General features: G+C 38.9%; 1 protein-coding gene across 8 annotated transcripts in view; it reads right to left on the reverse strand.

Moving 5' to 3' along the window:
• Positions 1-23,779, reverse strand: part of NSD3 (nuclear receptor binding SET domain protein 3) — a 104,710-nt gene that overhangs the window by 57,940 nt on the left and 22,991 nt on the right. For all 8 annotated transcript variants that reach the window (XM_057537304.1, XM_007178398.2, XM_007178397.2 and 5 more), the window contains exons 2-4: positions 10,850-11,568; positions 2,459-2,530; positions 1,930-2,092 (exon numbers count right to left, since the gene is read on the reverse strand). In XM_057537304.1, coding sequence (XP_057393287.1) covers positions 1,930-2,092; positions 2,459-2,530; positions 10,850-11,524 — 910 coding nt within the window. In that variant the 5' untranslated portion in view covers positions 11,525-11,568. The remainder of the gene's footprint in view (positions 1-1,929; positions 2,093-2,458; positions 2,531-10,849; positions 11,569-23,779) is intronic.

Consider the following 23,779-nt stretch of genomic DNA (forward strand, 5'->3'; position numbering starts at 1 on the left):
AAATTTAAAATATTATCAGCATGTACATTTTTCAAACCTAAATTCTCAGATTTCGGTTTCCTCAACAATACAAACAAAATCAGTTTTTCCAGCACTAAAGTAGGGAGGACCAGACCAGATTAATTCATAAAAGAAATTTAAATACCTCCTTTGGAATACAAGATGAAGCACAGATTATGCTTTCATTTGTATCCCAGGAAAAAGCTGAAATTAGTAAGTTTTCATAGAGTAATTAAATGTGAAATTCTTTATATAATCTCAAAAGGATGCTTTCCTAAGGGGACAGAACTGAAGAGCCACAACTCTCACGTGATATAATATCTTAGAGTGCTCTGGAGGCCCAGATAGGGACGTGTATTGTTTTATGTAAGAAGGCTTGTCCCTTTCTTCTCCCATTCAAGAATCATAGATTATTAAATGTGCAAGGTACTCAAGAGATTAACAGTCCAACAGCCCTACTATATAAATGAAGGGGCTAGGACTGCCTCCCCCAGTCTCTGTAAATTATGAGTAGGGGAATTCAATTACTTTCCTTTTATTATACAGTAGTAGTTAAGAGTGAAGGTTAGGGACTAAGATTTCTTTGAGACTCTGTTTACAGATCCAAAACGTAAGGATAATAGTACCTACTTCATAGTGTCGCTGCTATGAGGACTGCTTAAGAAAATATACAAGAGAATTGTTTGTTTTTTAATTTATTTTTTGGCCACGCCATGCAGCACGTGGGGTCTTAGCTGCCCAACCACGGATCCAACCCATGCCCCCCGCGTTGGAAGCGTGGAGTCTTAACCATTGGACTGCCAGGGAAGTCCTACAAGAGAATTGTTTAACATTGTGCCTTGCACAGGAGTGGACATTCAACAATGTTGGGTTTTTTTTTTAAACTTCTGCCCCATTGATACTTCTAGTCACCCTAACCTTTAATCAGCAGATTATAGTGACAAGATGATTGCCTTCTGTATCTGGGTGGATTTCTTGCTGAGTAGCACAAGAGTTACAAATATGGCGATCCCATCACAAATCTGACTTGCCAGACACTTTTTCTCCTCATAACAGTGAACAGGGACCAAGATAGAAAGTTTAAAATGAGAGAAAAAGAAATAGGTGCAAAGTTGTCACAGACAATAAGGGACTCGACAAGTGAGTTCGCAAAGTAAATATCCAGAAATAAATTCCAAACTCCAACCTTCCTCTGGCTACTAAGCAAGTCCATTCCAAATGCTAGAACCTCAGGAATCTATTCTACAGGTTTTGGTCAAACTCTGGAAAAGGAGTAAAGTTAGAATACATGTTTTCTTAACATTTATTAACATTCCTAAGGTAGGATTCTATGCCATGTAGCTGGCTTAAAACCATACTTCTATTTCATATTGAATTTATAAGGATGTCCCAGTAAATTTACAGATTCAAAAATGGAGTAAAAAAAATTTTTTTAATTAAAAACAAACAAACCACCCACCCCCCAAAAAAAACAAACAAAAAAAAGGGAAAGAAGGAGGAAAAAGGCATCTTTCAAAATTTATCAGGATGAAAAGCACTTGTCTGAGTAAAAAATTACTACCCACAGGAGTCAAAGATGAAATAAAAATGTTCAAAGAAAGCTTGGCCCAAATGTCTACTACGCTCATATACAACATCTCATTACATATAGGTCTGCTTGCTTTTGGAGGTTTTTTAAAAAAAGAAGTGTGAAAGAAATTAGAAAACAAACATAGGGTGTTCTAAGGGGAAAAAAGGACCATGTCAGCTGTAGAGGCTCTCTGCCAGTTAAGATGACCGTAATTATTTCACTGTTCATTAAAAACTGATACTGATATGTGTTTGGGTGTCAGATTACATTATCACGTATGTATTATATTCATAAACAACATTTTAGATCCACTTTTTTGCCACAACTTTTTACTAATGTCCATTTATGCCTTTTCTTACCTCTTGTGTTAATTTTGGTGTGAACCTCGAGTTGGGGATCACTTGAAACCATACAAGGCCACCAAGGATACGTTCCCACCTTAGACCAAACAAGATCGCCAACCTGGAACTTAACACCAGCGGACACTTCTGTTGTTGGAACAGAAGGTAACATCGGCTGAACCTGTAGGAAAAGGTCATAAAAAACTTCACTCATACATTTCTCTGATGCCTGCTATCCGTATCTAGCAAAAGGGAAGAAGAGAGGAGGAAGATAAGCCCCACCCCAAACACTGAAAAGAGGACTGATGGTTTCTGTTGCCAAATTATTGATAAGGCATCTCAGAAATTCACATCTATTAAAAAGTGGTCATAGTTTTGAAAAGGAAAATAATTTGCTAAAAATATCTACCTTTTAAACCAGCTCCAAGATTTATTTCAGTATAACTTCTGAAGTAATAATACATGCTATGTGTGTTCTAATTTAATCACTCTGCTTCCACCTTCTCACACCATGTTTGGTTAGATAGTATTCACTAAAGCCACTCACCGGGAGCTCCTCTTTCAGTACTGGATCTTCTCTTGGTTTTTCTGATACAGTGTCAACCCTCTCATTTGGTCTCTAGGTGAAAAGAATAAAATGGCAGCAAACCAAAGAACAGTGACACACACAAAGAGTCAAAGAAAACTAAACAGCAAAGGGAAAAAAGGACATTTATTAGCTGAATAATGTAAGGAGGAAAAATACAACTTACATAGTACGTGATGCTGTGTCTTAACATCCATTGTCCATTCTACACCACAGCTATAGCTCCCATTTCTTACTTTATCACTTTTAAAACTTAATTTCTTAATTTGTTAATTTTCATTTTTTTTTAACTTATCAGAGTGCAGAAAAATGGGCACTCTGAGATTGCTAGTAAGATGTAACTTGGAATTCTTCTAGAGAGCAGTTTGGCAGTATGTATGAAAAGCCTTAAATTTTCACACTCTGACCCAGCAAATCCACTTCTAAAAGTGTATACTGAAAAAGCACTGATATATACACATACTGATAGATACACACAAAGATATACACACCAGTGCTATTTTTAAGAGCGAATATTAGAATTAGACATTAGTCTAGATGTCCAAAAGTACAGAATTCGTTAAATAAATTGTAGTACAACTAGATAGTGGAATAATATAAATTTTTAAATGACACGGAAAAATAACAAAATAATGTTATTTGAAAACAGCAAATTGAAAAGCAGTTTGTATGGTGTGATTCCGATCTTGGAAAAATAATTTCTTATGTGTACAGAAAAAAAAGACTAGAAGGATACCACCAGGTGATGGAATAAGTGATTTTCTTGGATGTGCTTTTCTATATTTGTCAAATTGCTTATAATAAACATCACATTACTTTTCTAATCATAAAACCCACAAATACGTTATTTAAAAATTGATTTCTACAATCCTTTGAGGAGGCAATTCCGAGGTATCTATCAAAATTCAAAATATGTACACTCTTCAATTTAACAATTATATTTTAGGAACCTATCCTACAGAAATACACAAAGTGAGAAAATCTAAGCAGAGGGATGGCAACTACAACATTATTTCATGTCAGTAATCCACATCTATCAAAATCTTCCTACTTTTTATTTTAAAATAGCCTGTATAAGCCTTGAAAAATATGTGATACATTGTACAGTAAGTTGATAAGAGTAGTTATCTTTGAGGAACGATATTAGGGAAGCGGTGAGGGAAGATTTATACTTGTATATTATTTGTGTTTTCTGTAAAAAGCAAATTACTTTTGTAATTTAAAAGGTTTAAAAACTTTTCTTGTCAAAGAACAGAATTTAGTTTGGATGGCTTAAAAAAAGAGAAATATATCCATTAACTTAGCTCTAATTCCACTTAAAAAGTATGGCTAATTCTAGAAGTTACTTAAAATTCTCATTCAATTAATTCAAGCAGTTTAAGACGCTGCTATAAAAACAAAGTTTTATTAAATAAAAGAGACTGTAAAAATGGTAAGGAAATGATAAGCCAGACTCATATGCCAAACCCCAAGTATCATTCATTCATTCAGCAGTGCCTACGACTTTCCAGGCACTGTTCGAGAAGTTGGGTATACAATGTTGTAACAGACAGATAGGATCCCTGATCTCAAAGAGCTCACAGTTGGGTAGAAGAGACAGACATTAAACAAACACAAACATACACTCATACAATGTAAATGTAAACAGAGAAATAATGGTGTGTCGGTATGTAGCTATGATATGAAGGTCAGGAAAGGCCTCTCTGAGAAAGTATAATCTGAATCAAAAGAGGAGGAGTTAGTCTAGTAAAAAGTGGGGGAAAGACCATGCCAGAGAGGAGTGGCATGTGTGAAGTCCCTGAGGTTAAACAAAGGTAGAAACTTCAAAAAAACCATTACAACGGACTTAACTGCCCCAAGGAAGAGAGAGGTTACAAGATGAGAGCGGAGAGGAGGCTACATCACCAGGGCCTTGTAAGCCACATTTAAGTGTTTTATCCTAAGTGCACCGAAAGCCTCTGAAGAGGATTAGGTAGAGAAGTAATACGCGGCCAATTTCTGTTTTAAAAGGATCATGTTAGCTGTTACATGGAGAATATTTTGGAAGGGAGCAAGAGGGGAAGCAGAATGTCTAATTAGGAGGCTACTGGAAATATTGGAAATACCCCAAGTGAAAGAAGTAGTGGCAGCTGTTGGTGGGCACTAAATTAGCTCTGTCAGAGGTGTCTGCGGTGGCGCCACGACTAGCTAATCCAACAGGACACGCTCACTGCGCAAGGAAAGAAAAATCTATGTTCAAATGGGAATTTTTGTCCTGATCTCTGGTGTAACGAGGCAGTTTAAAAATACGGTCCATGGGCTTCCCTGGTGGTGCAGTGGTTGAGAATCCGCCTGCCAATGCAGGGGACACGGGTTCGAGCCCTGGTCTGGGAAGATCCCACATGCCGCGGCGCAACTGGGCCCATGAGCCACAACTACTGAGCCTGCGCGTCTGGAGCCTGTGCTCCGCAACAAGAGAGGCCGCGACAGTGAGAGGCCCGCGCACCGCGATGAAGAGTGGCCCCCGCTTGCCGCAACTAGAGAAAGCCCTCGCACAGAAACGAAGACCCAACACAGCAAAAATAAATAAATAAATAAATTAAAAAAAAAAAAAAAAATACGGTCCACATTTGCGTAGGCCCGTCCGGCAGCTTCATTTCAGTCCACAAATGTAGCTTAAGCCTTCACCTCAGCTTCTCATTCTCAAGCTACAGCAGGAGGACAGGACCACCTGGGGAAGCACATATGGAGCCAAGAAAGCAAGTCCTCCTCCTCGGCACATTCAATCTTCTGATGCCGGGGTGTTAGGGACCTCTGTAACTCTGAGGGCAGATAGATACGGAGTGACCCATCTTTGCCAAACGACAGAACCCTACTGTTTTAAGAACTGGTCTGAAGCTCAGTAATATTTTTCCCTTTCTGGATTAAAGACAGGATTTCCTCCAAAGCCTTTTTATTATTCAAATGTCTTACCTCTTTTTTGATTTTTTTTGTTTGTTCCATATTGTTCACATTTCCTGCAGGCTGGCTTGAAACACTGTTAAAATCACTTTCAAAGAACTGAGATTTTTTTACACAGTCATTTTAAAGGCAAGAAATGGAAAGGGAGAAAAAGAGGCCCAAGAAGATTTATTCTAAGCTTTCAAGACTATAAAAATAAAACACGAAAAAAAAGTCAAATTAGGATGCTGCAGTGATAGAAAGGGAATATACATGGTAAAATGTGCTAATGCGTGAACAAAACAGTAATACTTACTAGGCATTTAGAGACCTATGACTTGAGCTCAAAAGAAAGGTAAAGAGAGAGAACACAGTATCACAAATACCAATTAAGAAGGGGAGTTTTTAAGATGAAATGGTCAAGGGAAGCCAAATGCTTAAGAGTCAAGAAAAATAAGGAGTCAGAAATTGCCAACAGATAAAATACTGCTGGGTATAAAATCCATTTTCCTTCAGTTGTTCAAAGGATAAGCTTAAAAGAGATTAAAATCAAATAAGAACTGAAGATACCTTTTTTGGTACTAGTAGTGCTGCTTCAGAAAGAGAAAGCATCAGAGAAAAGGTGACAGTGAGTGAGCTCCCCATAGTGTTCGAGTCATCTTAATTTTAAATGAGGGCTTCCCTGGTGGCGCAGTGGTTAAGAATCCGCCTGCCAACGCAGGGGACATGGGTTCAAGCCCTGGTCCGGGAAGATCCCACATGCCGTGGAGCAACTAAGCCCATGCGCCACAACTACTGAGCCAGTGCTCAAGAGCCCGGAAGCCACAATTACTGAGCCTGCGTGCTACAACTACTGAAGCCCACGCACCACAACAAGAGAAGCCACTGCAATGAGAAGCCTGAGCACCTGAACAAAGAGTAGCCCCCCACTCGCCGCACCTAGAGAAAGCCCGAGTGCAGCAAGGAAGACCCAAAGCAGCCAAAAATAAATTAAAAAAAAAAATTAGGGGGAATTCCCTGGCGGTCCAGTGGTTAGGACTCGGTGCTTTCACTGCTGAGGGCCCAGGTTCAATCCCTGGCTGGGGAACTAAGATCCCACAAGCCGTGTGGTGTAGACAAAAAAAAAAAAAAATTGGTCTTTTTAAAATTAAAACCCAAGAGATTTATCAGAATGAATAATACTCATTAAATCTGGCAGAATTCCAAATCCTTAACAGTTTTCAAAACATTAAGTAATATCATATTCTCTAAAAGAACCAAAAACTTATGTCATCATTTAAGGTAGAAAGAAAAATGTAAAGTCAGTAAATTGTTCGTGCATTTTTCTTTTACTTTCTGAATAACTGTGTACAAGTTCGCAATGCATATGAACAGTTTCTAAGAATTTTAAGACCTAACACTCTGAGGCTGGAGAACCAAATATAACCTCTAACTTAGTGCTAATGGGACCGAACCAGCCATCTGGCTTTTTATAAGTGAAAATGGCAAGCTAAGAGTTAATGAGACTGGCCTTAGTGGATAAGCCCACCAAGGTGCTGGTGGAAGACCAATGTTTGAATAGGGCCTACACTCACATGCCTGAGGCATTACACCTGCCAAGGAGGAAGAAATGCAGAAACATTTCCACATGTTTCTAATTTGGTGGGAGAGAAAACAGCTAAAGCAGCTTTACAAAATATACAATTTCAGTAGTGATCTCAGGTCTCCTGCTGCCTAGATGTTTGGACACATTTTCATTGTTGAGAAGATATACTTAGGTTGTTCCAAAGAACAGCCGCTCTTTAGAAGGCCAAACAGCTCAGAATTGGGAGGAAATACTTGTAGATCAAATATGAAGAAAAAAGGAAAGAAAAAAGAAGTGAAATCTTGAAGTGTATTATTTTAGATGAGATTTGTTTGCTTTGTCTCAAAAAAGAACCTATGAGCGAGCTTTTAAGGAAGAAATCTATATCTGTATCTATATATCTATAGCTATAGCTATATCTATCTATATATCTGCAAACCCAGCTAGAGGACCATCATCCCAGGCACACAGTTCTCACTATGCTTCCCTCAAGCACCTGGGGGAGGGGAGCTGTCCCGTGGTGTGGGCAAACTCCTACGTGGGCTTCTTTCCCTTCTACGCCGGCTACAGTGCTGAACACCAAGGGCGTGGACCCCCAGTGACAACCAGGAGGCACAAGGGCATCAAAAATTAAAGCACTTAAAAACAACTGTCCTGGGCTTCCCTGGTGGCGCAGTGGTTGAGAGTCTGCCTGCCAATGCAGGGGACACGGGTTCGAGCCCTGGTCCGGGAAGATCCCGCGTGCCGCGGAGCAACTGGGCCCGTGAGCCACAATAACTGAGCCTGAGCGTCTGGAGCCTGTGCTCCGCAGCAAGAGAGGCCGCGATAGTGAGAGGCCCGCGCACCGCGATGAAGAGTGGCCCCCGCTTGCCGCAACTAGAGAAAGCCCTCGCACAGAAGCGAAGACCCAACACAGCCATGAATATAAATAAATAAATAAAATTAAAAAAAAAAAAAAAAAACTGTCCTGAAGAAAGCAAAAGAGATGTTGTTCAAGTTAAGAAAACCCCATTAAACACATACACAGTTACAAAACACAGGTTGACTTGTGCACATCCCTTGTCCGCCTGGCTTCGCGGAGACACAGCACTAACGACGAGCAGGGCCTCGGGGGCTCCGGCCCAGAGTTCTACGGTCAGGACGCAGCATCACTTTTACGGCACCGTCTCTGAAGCTCGTAACTGCCTCCCGTGTGTGATGAAAGTGTAATTAATCAAAGTCAACTAACGAGAGCTGAGCTTTTCACCATAGTTCTCTGAAAGAAAAAAACCCTGGATTTTCCCCCAAAACTCAACTTTCAGGCAATGGTCTTGGTAACATTTAGTGCAATCAATGCCACTTACCACACCTATACCTTCAGTCAAAGTGACATTCCTTTACCCCAAGATACTGTAAGATCCTAAATAATGAAATATTAAATTATGCCCCACATGATTTACTAAAAAAGAAAATGAACTAAAACTCTTAAGTTACGTCTAACCATTCTAATTCCTGGATATAACAGTTAACTGAAGGTTTAAGTGATATAAACGGCCAGACAGAGCAGACATCCAACAGACAGAATTGGCTTTAAAATCTCACTGAAAAGTGACTACTAGAAATATTACATCACTGCACTGAATTTTTTTCCTAGATTCCAATAAAACAAAGAGTGGATACGAAAAATGAAGAGACTATCTTCTCCTGCCTCTGCTTCCAGCCCTATTTCTATTGTGACATATTTTAAACTATATATTTTAATATTTTTACCAATAAAGGCAAGAAGTCTAGCCTAATAAATAAAATTGGATATTCTCCTATTTGCCAGATTCTCTGGAGCAAAAGCAAGACGGGCCAGCAAGATGGTTCTTAGGACCTCAGCTAAAACCAAATGCAGGTTTTATGCATTTTCGTGATTGCTAAGGGTCATAGTGCATCACATGTCTTTTCACTGCAGGTCCATGAAAGAACTGCTACAGTGGACGTCTCTGGAGAGTAAAAAGTTAACTTCTCTCCTTCCACTGATTCATTCATTTAATAAACAGTATAAGATACTACGTGAGCTAAGTTCTGTGGGGGGCATTTAATAAATGACATAAGAAATTCAAAGGTATTCCAGAAACCACTTAGTTTCAAAGCCTTCATTTTACAGCTGCAGAACTAAGATGGCAGAACTGCTAGTGTCGCGACTACTCTTTATCTCATCACCCAGTTTTATTTTCTTCATAGCACCTACCACTATCTAAACTTAGACGCATTTACATAGGTATGTGTGTATTTTCTGCCTCTTCTTACTAGAATATTAGCACCCTGAAAGTAGGCATCTTTACTTTTCATTCACTGCCCGACTTTCAATTCTTAGAAAAGCGTCTAGCACACATTAGGTACTCAGTTGATATTTGTTAAATGAATAAATAAGGAAACTATAGAAAAATGAGAAAAACATACTGAAATATCACACTGAGACTTGTGAGAGCCTAGAACCAGTGTGACCTTTACTCCAGAAAAACATCATATTTGAGTTGTGTGAAGTAGTGGAACCCAGCTACCAAGGAAAAGGTGAGTTGGTAAGATGTAAACATTTCTTTGAACAGAAGATGATAAATTAACTTATTCAGGCATAGCAGATAGAAAAGCATACAACTGTCACAAAAATTCATAGATATTCATTTCCTCCCAAATCAATGTCTGGGGACATCTTCAAGTAATACCATGTATTAGAATACTAACTAAAAACTCCTCATTCAAGCTAGCATTGATTTGTTACATACCTTTCTTATTAAGAAAACTAATACTGAAACCTCAGAGATGTTAAAAAAAATTTAGCGGCATGCATCTTAAGTTACCACTAAAGAACGACTTTTATAAAACCTCTACCTGAAGATTTAGTGAATATGTATGAATACTAACTCTGATTTTAATAAAAAGAGTTCCTTTAGTTACTTCAGGTTATTTTGTGGCAAACACACTAGTAATGAGGGTTAAATCTAAGCTCTACTGGCAAAAGTTGGTCTGGAACAATGGAAAACCAATATCATTAACCATCTTTCTCTGCCTTTCCTCTTCATCTTCAGAAACCAGGAGTTTTTTTTGTTTGTTTTTTTGGGTTTTTTTAACATCTTTATTGGAGTATAATTGCTTTACAGTGCTGTGTTAGTTTCTGCTGTGTAACAAAGTGAATCAGCTATATGCATACATGTTTTCCCACATCCCTTCCCTCTTGCGTCTCCCTCCCACCCTCCTTATCCCACCGTTCTAGGTGGTCGCAAAGCACCGAGCTGATCTCCCTGTGCTATGCGGCTGCTTCCCACTAGCTAGCTATTTTACATTTGGTAGTGTATATATGTCCATGCCACTCTCTCACTTCGTCCCAGCTTACCCTTACCCCTCCCCGTGTCCTCAAGTCCATTCTCTACATCTGCGTCTTTATTCCCGTCCTGCCCCTAGGTTCTCCATAACTTTTTTTTTTTTTTTTTAAGATTCCATATATATGTGTTAGCATACGGTATTTGTTTTTCTCCTTCTGACTTACTTCACTCTGTATGACACACTCTAGGTCCATACAGCTCACTATAAATAACTCAATTTCGCAGAAACCAGTTTATTACAAGCAAAATTAAGTGAGGCTATTAAACAAAGAAACATAGGAGGCAAGATTTTTAGTGTCAAATGTTTCTAAAATATTTCTTTACGCTGATGATGTCCATTCATTTATTCAACAAATATTTACTTACCACCTATCGTAACATCCCAAGCTCCATGCTAGGGATCAGATGAAAGAAGTTATCAGAAATATTTACATTTGGAGAGATAAAAACTGAAAAAGATCTCTTGGACTTCCAGTAAATGTGAAATATTACAAGTTTTTTCAAAAAGATGTTTCAACTTACATTTTGTTCCTCTGGTTCTAATTTGGGGATTTTGTGTGACTTGCGCTCTTCAGATCTAGATGAATCATGCTTGTTGCTTTTTTTCCTCTTTTCTTTTCTGCTTTCATGCTTTGACTTTGTGTGCTCACTTGCCTGTACTTCATTTAAAAGGTCTCCACAAAGGGAAGACTCAAACAATTCCCTGCCATTCTGGATAGTTTTGGTTATTTTTAGTTTAATTTCAGGTGAGCCAGTCTTCTTTGGAATCACAGTCTGTGGTACTGAAGGAGGAGGTGGTGGCTGTGGAGGAGAAGGTTTTTCCAGAATTTCATGTGGTCTTGTGTTTGGAATTTCTGAATGGTAATAGTCAGTGGGGCTAAAGTTTCTAACTGCACCAAAGCCATTGGCCGACCCATTGGGATACTGATTATAGGACTGGTATTTGGTTTGAGTTTCGTACATGCTGATTGATGATGGGTAGCCATTCGTGAGTGGAGGAAGATCTTCTGTTGTAGGTGGGTACTGAAAGCCTTGCTGCAAGGTAGCTTCGTATGGTGTCTGGCCACCATCTTCAACAATGTCACTGTTGTTATCAAAGGCATCCTCCTGACGGATGTTGGCGGAGTCAATGAGTTGAGGTGGTTGCTGAATTGTGTTTCCCATGATCCCTTGCATGAAAGAGAAAGAGAAATCCATTGTTCTGCTCCAGCATCCTTAACTTTCCCTTTCTCTCATCGGGCCTGAAGTTTTAAAAGAGAGATTAAAAGGTGTTCGTTAACATCCTCAAAGACTAGAGGCTAATCAACTGCAAAAGGATTAAAGTAAAATATTCTGAATCCAATTTTCATATCCAGATCTGCACAAACTAAATTTTTAAAACAGGTAGCCAATATAATTCTGACACAGAGCAAATACTTTTTATCTTAAATGCTTATCTGTTTGAAACTCAATTACTTTCACAATAACTTGAGTAACAAAATTTTATCCTCTTTGCCATCGTGCAAAACAGTTTTGACATTCTTTTCTGTTTCCCAAATTAGAGACTATAAGTCTCAGTTAAAACTGTAAATTGCAAAATAAGCAGTGTCCTGACACATACAAATTAGGTTCCATGTGCGCTTTCCTTAAATCATTCATATTTTATCCAGTGGTTCTGTTATTACAAAAATAATAAAATCTTATTGCAAATATTTTAAATACAAAAATTAAAAGGCCAAATCCTCTCCCACCCCACCATTCCCATTCTCCTAAGTCATGCATAACCACTGTAAATACTTTAGTGGGTACTCTTCCAAATATTTCTCTACATATTTACACACACAATGTTTAAAATAGAGTTTATTCTGTGACTTGCTTATTCAACTTAAAGTATGTCCTAGATATCTTTCGACATCAGCATGTACAGATCACTCTCATACATACTTCACTCTTTCAGTGGTTGCACAGTAAACAACTGTGTAATCTACCCTAACATGTTTAACCATTTGCATACTGACAATCACGGAGTTGCTCACAACTGTTTGGTATTATAAACAGGTTTACAGGAAACTTTCTTGAAACTGTATCTTTATGCATATATGTATTCTTCCAGGACAGATCTGAATTTTGATAGATACTGCAAAACTGTTTCATAGGCTGTACTATATCAATTTATACTCATACCAGTAGTGTAAGGGGATGCCTGATTTCCTATACTCTTGCCAGTATCTAGTTGTTTTTAATCAGTGGTATGTATAGCAGAATCAACTTTACTTTTACAAAAGGCACATGTCAAGATCTATATACTGATGACTCTGATTCAGTAAATCTGGGGTGAGGCCTAGAGCATGAATATTTTAAGGCCACATTCCAGATCATACTGATGCACACTCCTGGTTGGGTCACTGCATTATACTCTCACAATTACTGTGCCTTCTCTAGAAGGTGTCTGAAAATGCCCACATTGTGTAACAATGTTATAATATGGATAAGCATCTGTTAGGAAATGCTCTAAGACCACTCTGCTTTGTCATAAGGTTTGACAGTCTCACATCTTGAGACAGAGGATTAATGGACTGCCCAGATATTATTTTGAAAATCCTATAAACATTTCCTCTAAAAAGCCCTAAGGCTGAGAGGATTTCACTACTGTATCAAGTCTGATAAATTGACTGTAGCTGCCAGAATACTGGGAAGAGGATTCTGAAGCTACAGTCTAGTTCAGTTCCATGACCAACTAATAATGTCCACCATCTTGGTTCTAGTAGGATTTACCATAAAGATAAAGCAAGTAACCCAGAACAGCAAAGGGAAGAAGGAAACAAAAGCTGACAACACTTTCCAAGGTGTATCCAATTAAACAGCTGTTGTTTATTCTGCTGTTAGCAAATGGAAAGAATTTTAGAAGTTCTAAAATTGCAAACAATGAATATGCGAGCATATAGGAAATCAAACTGCCCTTACTGCTCTACAGTGGAGTGAGGGATGGGGGCATGGGGTGTGAGAGAACACTCCAGCTTTTTTAGCATCTAGTCTGGGCCAAGCACTTTATATGTATCTCATTTAATCCTCAAAACAACTCTACAAGGTGGGTATCTGACTCCTGCCTCCTAGGTAAAGAAAGTGAGTTTCAGAGGGGTTAGGTGTCTTGCTTAAACCCCTATGCCCAGGGGGCCGAATTAGGATTTGAATGTAAGTATCTCTGACTCTAAAGCCCAAGATTTTTGCCACTATGCCACTTCCATTTTCTTCAGCTGTAGGTTCTGAGAGGATTTGTTTCTTTCGTTCATGTGCTTTTTATTCCTTGGTCACTGCCAAAATAACGACTAACTATTCTATAATAACCACCGCTGACACTTAAAGAGCGCTTAGAGTGTGCCAGGAGCTGTTAAGCGCTCTAAATACAGTACCACATTTAATGCTCCCAACAACCTTCAGCTAGACATTAATGTCAGTTCCCATTATGGATGGGGAAACAGAGGCAAGAGAGGTTATGACTTGCTCAAATGCACAAGGCTAGTCATTCGAGCCATGCAGTCTGGTTTCAGAGTCTGTGATCCTAACCAGCATACTGTACTGATAATGCTGACAAAGGTTAGAAATCATTTCTTTATATATATAGCTTAAGAGTTGAAACATTACCCTACTCTGACCCTTGGCAAAAATGTATATAGCTCACAGACACTAGAAGGGTATGTTCTAAAATTCCGTGAACAGGGACTTCCCTGGTGGCGCAGTGGTTAAGAATCCACCTGCCAATGTAGGGGACACGGGTTCGAGCCCTGGTCCGGGAAGATCCCACATGCCGTGGAGCAACTAAGCCCGTGAGCCACAACTACTGAGCTTGTGCTCTAGAGCCCGCGAGCCACAACTACTGAGCCCGTGTGCCACAACTACTGAAGCCTGTGCACCTAGAGCCCGTGCTCCACAGCAAAAGAAGCCACCGCAATGAGAAGCCCACGCACCGCAACGAAGAGTAGCCCCCGCTCGCCGCATCTAGAGAAAGCCTGCGTGCAGCAACAAAGACCCAACGCAGCCAAAATGTAAATTAATTAATTTTAAAAACTAAAGGAATACTTAATTAAATCATTATCCTGTAGTAAAAGTCAGATGTGAAAAAGAAAATAAAAATAGAAAAAAAATTAAATAAATAAAATTCCGTAAACACACATGGGGCAAGTACACAGGTAGAATTCAAAAGCTCTCCAAACTTCCAACTTGAAGGCAAGTTAAATACCAACATTTGACAAGATGCAACCTGTGTTTTTGGTTCTCATAATTGTTGTACACAAGATCAGCTTCCAGATAGTCTCCCAAATTATAGTCTACAGAGGTTTTCAGGCACATGTATTCAGAGACTAAGATTTCTGATGCTTGTGATTTAGTTCCAAACACAAACTTCTAAGAAGTTTGGTATTTTCCCCCTTCTCTTCTCTTCTCTAGCTCTATAACCAAATATTTTATTTTAGTTTGAACTAAGAACAGAAATAACATTACCCTATTACAATTATAGTATAAGAGTTTACAATTACAGTGTTTTCATATACATTTTTTTAAAATTAATTTATTTGGTTGTACCGGGTCTTAGTAGAGGCTCGCCTGCTCCTTAGTTGTGGCATGCTAACTCTTAGTTGCGGCATGCATGTGGGATCTAGTTCCCTGACCAGGGATCAAACCCAGGCCCCCTGCTTTGGGAGCTCCGAGTCTTAACCACTGCGCCACCAGGGAAGTCCCCTCATAAACATTCTTATTTAATCCACAAAACAAGCCTGTAAAGCTGACAGGGGAGGTGTTAGCTTCATTTTTCAGATAACTACATTCAATATTTGCTGAATTTCCCACGACTACAAAGCTAATTAGTGATTAAGCCTGAAAAAGAAGCAAGCTCTTAGCTTCTAATCCTGTGCTCTCTTCCACAATATCTCACTGCCAGAGAATATCCAACCACCCACAGACAACATACTATAACCTTAAGAGTCATACGTTCAAAGCTGAACAGACTGTCCTTCCTTAACTCAGCTTTCCTTTCAGATTACCCCAGACTGGCCGTTGCTTTCACTATTTTTCTCGCTTCCCAAGCTAGCAGCCTCAGGTTCACGGGTGACTGATTCTTCCCTGTCTGTGAGGCCGTAAAACTAGTCATTGGACAAGTCTAGTCTCTTCCTTTGAATTGATTTGTTCTTTGATCTCTACATCCATGTCAGGCCAGGCCCTCGTCAGCACCTTATCCTGGACCTACAACGACTGATTTTCTAGATATTTCTCACCTCTACTTCTTCTTTAGTTTCATCTAAAACCAAACTGCAGAGTCTACTCTCATATTAAGACACTCTGAACTCCATACCACACCAAGTCCCTTCCATGCCTTTCAAAATTTTCCATAATCCGACTTTCTCCTACCAATCCAAATTGCATGTGCATGAATGAACTTTTCTGAGCATCCACTGAGCCAAATATCTATAAACTGAGGCCTAATATGTTACACGTTGTTTAATCCTATGAAGCAAAGTATCATTCCCATTTTACAGATGAGAAGGAATGGAGCTCAAAAAGATCGAGTGATTTGCCCTTAGTCACGCAGCCAACAGTAGTTGAGTAAAATGGTGAAACTCAGATCTTCTAACTCCAATACAGAACTATTTACATGGCAGCTGCCTCATAATATGCAAACTACCCAAACTTCCCATTTTAATCCAATATGCTCCATACCCATAATCCAAATGCCTGTTTGACAGCTTCTCTCATATCTCACAAGCATCTTAAAATACCTAATAATGAACTCTTAGTTTTTATTTTACTTAAGTGTGTCCTTCCCCCAGTCCCTCCTATGAGAAGGAGATGAAACCTCCACCTATCAGTTGTCAAAGCCAGAAACCTGGGGATCATGACACACCCCTTCCCCTCACTCCTACTCTTGCCTAATCTGTCAGTGAACTCCCGGAGTCTTACCTCCCACGTGCACGTCTCACACTTGTCTGCCTCATTCCACGTCTCCAGCTCCTCACACTGGCCCCTGCACCTCCCCTTGGCTCCTGCACAGCTGCCTCCGCAGTCTCCAGGCTGCTTCTCCTGCCTCTCAGAGCCTACTTCCCCAGAGGACAGCCCACCGCCTTTTAAAAGCTAACCCGATCACGTGACGACTCCTCAGCTTACAACAGGGAAAATGAGCGACAACATGGGTGACTCTCACAAAAGTCATTTTGAATGAAAGAACCCAGACACCACGAGTCCACCTACATAGTACACAGGGTGATTTCATTTACACAAGGTTCAAAAACAGGATGAAGTTAAAACTAAATCCACGGAGATAGCTGTCAGAATAGGAGTTGCTTTTTTTGGACGGCATGCTGTAAACACTGGAGGGGGGCCATAAGGGAGGTTTTTAAGCTGCTAGTTATATTTAATTTATTGCTCTAGACAGCAACTACACGATTTGCTAAAATAAGCAAAAACAAACAACAAAGCCTTCAGTGCCTTCCCAGTGCACTCAAATACAATCCAGACTATGTATCATCCCAGCAAGTCCCTGCATGGTCAGGCCTCAGTTCACATTCCCAAAGTTATCTACTAACACTCTCCACTGGAAGCACTACACTCCAGGGGCTTCTTTTCAATTTCTCAAATGTGCCAACTTCATTTCTGCAGTCGGGATTCTCATATGTGCTGCTCCAGCTTAAAAACCTCTCAGGGAGGACTTCTGAGGTCCTCTGCTCATTCTCTTCAGTAAGCCTATTTTTCATCCCTTACAGGACTCACCACAATATGTATTATTCAGGTATGCGTTCGCCTTCTTATGGTCTGTCTCCCTCATTCCACTGCATGCTCTGTAAGTGCAGGGACCATGGATGTCTTATTCAATGCTGGACACTCAATACTGTTCAATTAACAGATGAATGAAAGAGTCCCTGACCTCAAAGGGCTTAAAACTAGTACACCTCCACTGACCTGCAGGATTTCTGGGGCTATCAGCCTATAATGTAACTTTACTCACCCACTAATCCCTTGTTTGGTAAAAATGTATTATGCTCATTGTAAAAAACAAACAAGCAAACAAATAAAACATTGACACCCATAGTTACATGGTCAACTGATCTTCCACAAAGGTGCCAAGGTAATTCAAGGGGAAAGGATGGTATTTTCAACAGACGGAGCCGGGAAAAAATGACTGGATACCTGTATGGAAAAAGCGAACCTCACCATTCCTTTACACTATACACAAAAAATAACTAAAATTAGTTCATAAACCTGGTACTAAAGTCAAGCCATAAAACTTCTAGAATAAAACGTGGGAGAAAATATACCACTGTGTTAGGCAGAAGATTTCTTAAACAGGACACAAATACCATGAACTATGAAAGAAAAAGACTGATAAAATGGACTTCAAAATGAAAAACTCCTGCTCTTCAAAAGTCACAGTTAAGAAAACAAAAAGGTGTGAAACTAACACAACATTGTAAATCAAGTATACTTCAACAGAAAATTTAAAAATAAAAAAATTTAAATGGCAAAAAAAAAAAGGTGAAGTATAGGCAGAGAGAAAATATTTGCAAAATACATATCTAACAAAGAATACCCTTATACTCTTACATCCTAGGAAATGGGGAGAGACCCACTAAGGGTTTTTGCGTAAAAATAAGACAAGTGAAACGACAGTTTAAATATTCATCGCTCCACAGGTTACTTACTAATTGCAAACAGAAATATGTACAGGAGAGAGCTGTGGCGGGCAGCATTTCAGACAAGTGAGGAGATACGGCGTTACCAGAAGCCAGCCGGACAGGCCTCCTGTGCCCTGTGGTGTGATTCACGAACACATCATCATCTCCGAAGCTCTCTTCCCAGCACTTACACTGAATCTCAAAATGAGGAAACAGTCAGACAAATCCAAAACGTGGGACCTTCTCTCAGAAAACTGGCCTCAGCTCTTCAAAAAGTTAATGTTACAAACAAAAGGTGGAAAGACTATTCTATATTTTAAAAGACAAGATTTAACAACCAATGCAATAATGGGTGAACTTCGATGAAATCCTGGATTTAAACATACACACTAACGTAAAAATAATGTTTTGGAGAAAATGAGAATTTAAAACGTGAACTAGCTACTAAACAATGGAGCTACTAATTTTCAAAGGTGTAACAGTGTTCTGTTTATGTAAGAAAATGTCCCTATTCTTAGGAGAGCTATGCTGAAACATTTAAAGTGTCATGTGATCCACAACTTTCAAATGGTTTAAGATTTTAAAAGTACATATACCTAGAGTAAAACAAAGGAGGCAAAATGTTAACAATTCACTAATCCAGGTGTTGACTATAATATTCTTTTAACTTTCCTAAAGGCATGAAAATTTTTAAAGTAAAATGTTGGGGAAAAATAAAAATAAATAATTTAGCTAAGGGGTTGGAAGAAGTATTGAAAAGAAAAAGTAACTGCTTCTTAAGGTGGAAAAGCGTACATTAAATCTTGACACCATATTCTGACCAACTCAGCTAAATGGTCCACTGTATCATATTTTCTAGAAAGTCTAAGCATGAATAGAGCCACACTTTTTCATATTATACCTCCAAAGAGTACAATAATGCAATCAAGAAAGTAGTTTTGATAATGAAAAAAGAAGATATTTTAGGACTATAACTAAATTCCTTTACATCGTGATTTTTATACATACTGCAGTCTGGCGGCCAGCCTTCAAACAGCAGACACACCAACTGACATTACAGATTTCGGAGGTGCTCTAGTGAGTACTATGGTTGAGAGAATCAGACTGCTAGGTTCAAAACCCAGAGCCGGGGCTTCCCTGGTGGCACAGTGGCAGAGAATCTGCCTGATAACGCAGGGGACACGGGTTCAAGCCCTGGTCTGGGAGGATCCCGCGTGCCGCGGAGCAACTAGGCCTATGAGCCACAACTGCTGAGCCTGCGCGTCTGGAGCCTGTGCTCCGCAACAAGAGAGGCCCGCGCACCGCGATGAAGAGTGGCCCCCGCTTGCCGCAGCTGGAGAAAGCCCTCGCGCAGAAATGAAGACCCAACACAGCCAAAAAATTAAAAAACATAAAAATAAAATAAGTAAATTAAAAAAAAAAAAAAACAAACCCAGAGCCAAGGCTCATTAGCTATGTGACTTTGGGCAACTTAATCTCCCTAAATCTCAGTCTTCTTACCCAGAAACTGTGGATACTTTAATCGTCTACAGTGTTTCTGTAAGAAATAAGAGTTAATCCATGAGCAGTACTTCGGACAGTGCCCCGAGTATAGTTAGAGCCCAGTATCTATTGGCTATTATTACTGTTATCATTCAGTAAAATGCTGGGCACACAGAACTTGTGAAAAACCTGATCTCTGACCTGAAGGCATTTACCATCTCTTTAGTATATTAGACAAGATAGGACTTTATGGGCAAGACTCCTATGTAAACACATTAAACAGAAGGGGACTAAGAATTACACTGTGTGCCATCGGAATTAGAAGACATTTGAGGACAATGCTCACTGGGGAAGGAGGCATTTAGGCCACGAAAGACAGGCAGGATAGGAAGTTCGGTGTTTTTCACCCTCACTTTTTTTTTTTTTTTTGGCCGTGCCACACGGCTTGCAGGATCTTAGTTCTCCAACTAGGGATCGAACCCGGGCCCCCCTACAGTGGAAGCTCTGAGTGCTAACCACTGGACAGCGAGGGAAGTCCCTCACCCACCCATTTTAAAACTCCTCCACAGAGGCCACCAAAAACTCTCATACCTTTGTCATTAATAAATCACTGATAAAGATGCATGTTTTAAACTTTTTATATTACTCAAGTAGTAATAATAATGACTAAGGACTTACTATGTGTCAATGCTACTCTAAATGCTTCACATTTGTTATATTATTTCACTCCTTATAACACCTCTTCGAGGAAATACTATTGCTTCCCCCATTTCACAAGTGAAAAATGAAGGCCAGCATGATTAAGTGACTTGCCCACAGTCAGACATCCTGTAAATGGAGGATTCACACACAGCCCCTCTGTCCCACAGCACTGGCTCTTGGCCAGGAAACTCATTTCTCACCATCCCTAAGTATGTTGAGTAAACAGCAACCCAAACATTCACTTTACATCACACACTTCCCATCCCGCTGCCCAGAGCTAACAATTTGGTGGGAGAGTTAGCGAACTAGTGTTCCGCCCATTCTAATATGTACTTCCAAGTAAATGAAACCATCACAATTTAGGACAAATTCTTCCTCTGACCAATGTTTCCACGTTGGTTTTTGTTTTGTTTTGTTTTGAGATGAAAGAAATCAGTGAATGAAAAAAAAAGAAAGAAATCAATAAATGAATACTTTTTTCTTAATTTTGTTGAAGCCGTTCACAGACATTTTTAAAGGAAAAAAGTTGAAAGTTATCAACTAAAGCTTTAGGTCATTCATTCATTCACCAACTTATTCATGAGGGGAGTGATAACAGAAAAGTTTACTTAAGTCAATCTTAGATACAGAGTTAAAAAGAAAAAGGAAGCATGTTATGTTTCAGATGAACAGCTTGAGGCTATAAACATCAATTAAGTATTCATGATGTGTTAAATGTTTAGTCTAAGTCACTATAATAAATTCTTAAAATGAACAATGCCCTTTGGTAGACTGTACATATTGCTAGGTTCCACTTTATAGAATTACATGCTGTGCTGTATATACTTATTTTCCTATGTTTAACACCAGTTTCTTCTCAATTAAGAAAAAACGTTATATTTCATTATGGATCAAAATCCCTCGTATTGATATCATTCAGGTTTTTGGAATCAAAAGTAGTTCTAAAGGTGTCATATAAATTACCTATTTCTGTCTTCAGACCCAACTGCCCCTTCAATACATTCCTAGGTTAATTTGTAAATCTAACCGCATCACTTTCCTGATTAAAACCCTTCAATGATTCCTAGAAAAAGTCAAAGCACTTCAGCCAACAGAGCACACAGGCCCTCTAAGCAAGGTCTCTATCCATATCTCCAACCTTAAGTCACTTTTGTACACTAGTAATGTCAGGTTACTGAGAATTACCATACACACATGATTTTGTACCACTGTGCCTTTACTAATGTTATATCCTATGCCTAATACGTCCTTTTACTTTTTTTTTTGGCTTGACTTTTAGTCATCTTTTGAGCTCAGAAAGTCATTTCCAAGGAGTAGTCACTTAAGTTCTAGGCTAGTCTGAGTAACTTTCCTCTGTGTTCATAAGATAAAACCTCTTAGAATTAATCATGAAACAATCTGTTTATGTGATTTTCTTAAGAGCAGGAAGTAATTTTATTCATCCATCTGCTCCTAGAACCCAAAGCAAAGGCTCAGAGGAGGGGCTTAATGAACCTTTTAAACTGAACTGTGTAAACTTAAGGGAGTTATCACATATAAATGAAATGCTTTAAAGACTTGTTGAGGATCTTGCTGTGAAGAATGCAAGATAATATAAACGCAACTATGGTCTCCACAGGAATATCCTTGGCAAAATTTGACTGATAACCAGTTACCTAGCCACTACTGAGATTCTCCTTAGTTCTGGGCTACACTTCCCTGCAAGGCTTAAAGCCCCCAGAGACTGGCATGAAGTCAAATGAATTTCCAGGGAGAGTCTATTAACCCAACAAAAGACCAAAAAGATATCAAAAACTCCTTTATAAGCATATCTATTTAAAACTCTAGTGTTATTAATACTGTAGATCTGAAATTCAGAATGTGGAAGCTCTCAAAATACAATTTTCACAGTCATAGCTAATTGAACTGGCATGAACATGAATCCTCATTTTCCAAATGTATTCCAGTAATTATAATCAATCCTACTAAAATACAAAGCGAATTTGATATATCAACATTAGAAGTTTTACAGCTAAAGAAATATAGTGGACTATAACGTGATTCCCACAGCACAGAGGAAGAGGGTGGTCTTCCTTTACCCCAGGATAAACAAGGGATCCAGATGTTTCTTTATGTGAACTGTGCAAGAAATATTTCTCAAGGTTTATGATAAATCCACAGTCTGTGTGTGTTTCTATAGTAACAGGAATGGAGTGCACGCAGACAGTCTTCAGTAGTGAACCAGCTATGCTGGTTCTTGAAAACCTGGCATTTTTACTGTTTGGCAATTTCTGCGGCAAAACATTATAAAAATGATACATGATGTTCAAAAATTAGAGTCATTTTGTTTTAAAGCAAAGAATTGAAATTAAACTTAAGCATATACTCTTTGAGGTGTAACAAGAGAAAGCTATCAAATATAGTCATATACTGATTTATAACTGAATAATCACTAATGTTTGAAAACCAGATCCTGCATTTGAAATCAATTCAATACATACACACATACTCCTCCAGAAAACTTCAACTACAACTCGCCCTTAATGACAGAATATGAGGATTTTTGGATGACAGCATCAAGGGAGATTTTCATTTTACTATTTTTTCCCCAAATCTACACCAAGAAGAAAATGTTAAGGGGAGTTAATTTTTTTTTTTAAATATGGTCCATTATTTTCAGTACTTAGGTTTGCAAGGGTGAAACCAGAGCCTCTCTAAAGTAAAAACTTGAAAAAACATGCATAATCTATATAGAAAGAATGCTAAAATCCCCTAATGCCAGGGTTTTAAAAGAGACTCCATTCTTCTTGGTTGTGTGTTCTATTCATATTTTAAAATCTAATTATATGATCAGAGTGATCCTTTGACTATAAGCCATAAATTCTGTATTAACCGTTTTGTCTTTCATAATTTAAAAATTGTTTAATTGTTAGTAATGTAATAACAAAGGTGTATTGTTAAAAAAACAGGTATGTTATTTTGTTATAATTATCTATTTTAAATCTGTAAATCATTCACCCTTTTTGGAGATAAATATTTTTAAAGAGCCCAAACACACACCTTTAAAAATCAGCAAACGCAAACTGCTACTAAGTATCAACAAGATGCATATTACTCTAAAAATTAATATTCTTCTTTCAGAAGCCTTTCTACATTTTAACTTCACCACACACACAAAAAATCGGGGGTGGGGTTATGGAAAAAAGAAAATCAACCACTTGGTTCTAAGAACTTGACCATGCCTCTATAACATCAGAAAGGAAATGAACAACAATATTCACCTTTTATTTACTAAAAGTAGCTAGAATTGATAGCATCTTATCTGGCTCTGTTATAGACAAAAAGCAACAACTGAATTTGGTACAGTGACTACACAACTCAACATCAATCTTTCAAACAAAACGTATCCTGCTTGAAAATTCTTTTTTTTTTTAATAAATGTATTTATTTATTTTTGGCTGCGTTGGGTCCTCATTGCTGTGCGCGGGCTTTCTCTAGTTGTGGCGAGCGGGGGGGGGCTACTCTTTGTTGCGGTGCACGGGCTTCTCATTGCTGTGGCTTTTCTTGTTGCGGAGCACGGGCTCTTGGCACGCGGGCTTCAGTAGTTGTGGCTCGCGGGATCTAGAGCACAGGCTCAGTAGTTGTGGCGCAC

Source organism: Balaenoptera acutorostrata, chromosome 21, assembly GCF_949987535.1.
Source record: "Balaenoptera acutorostrata chromosome 21, mBalAcu1.1, whole genome shotgun sequence".
Taxonomy (NCBI): Eukaryota; Metazoa; Chordata; class Mammalia; order Artiodactyla; family Balaenopteridae; genus Balaenoptera; species Balaenoptera acutorostrata.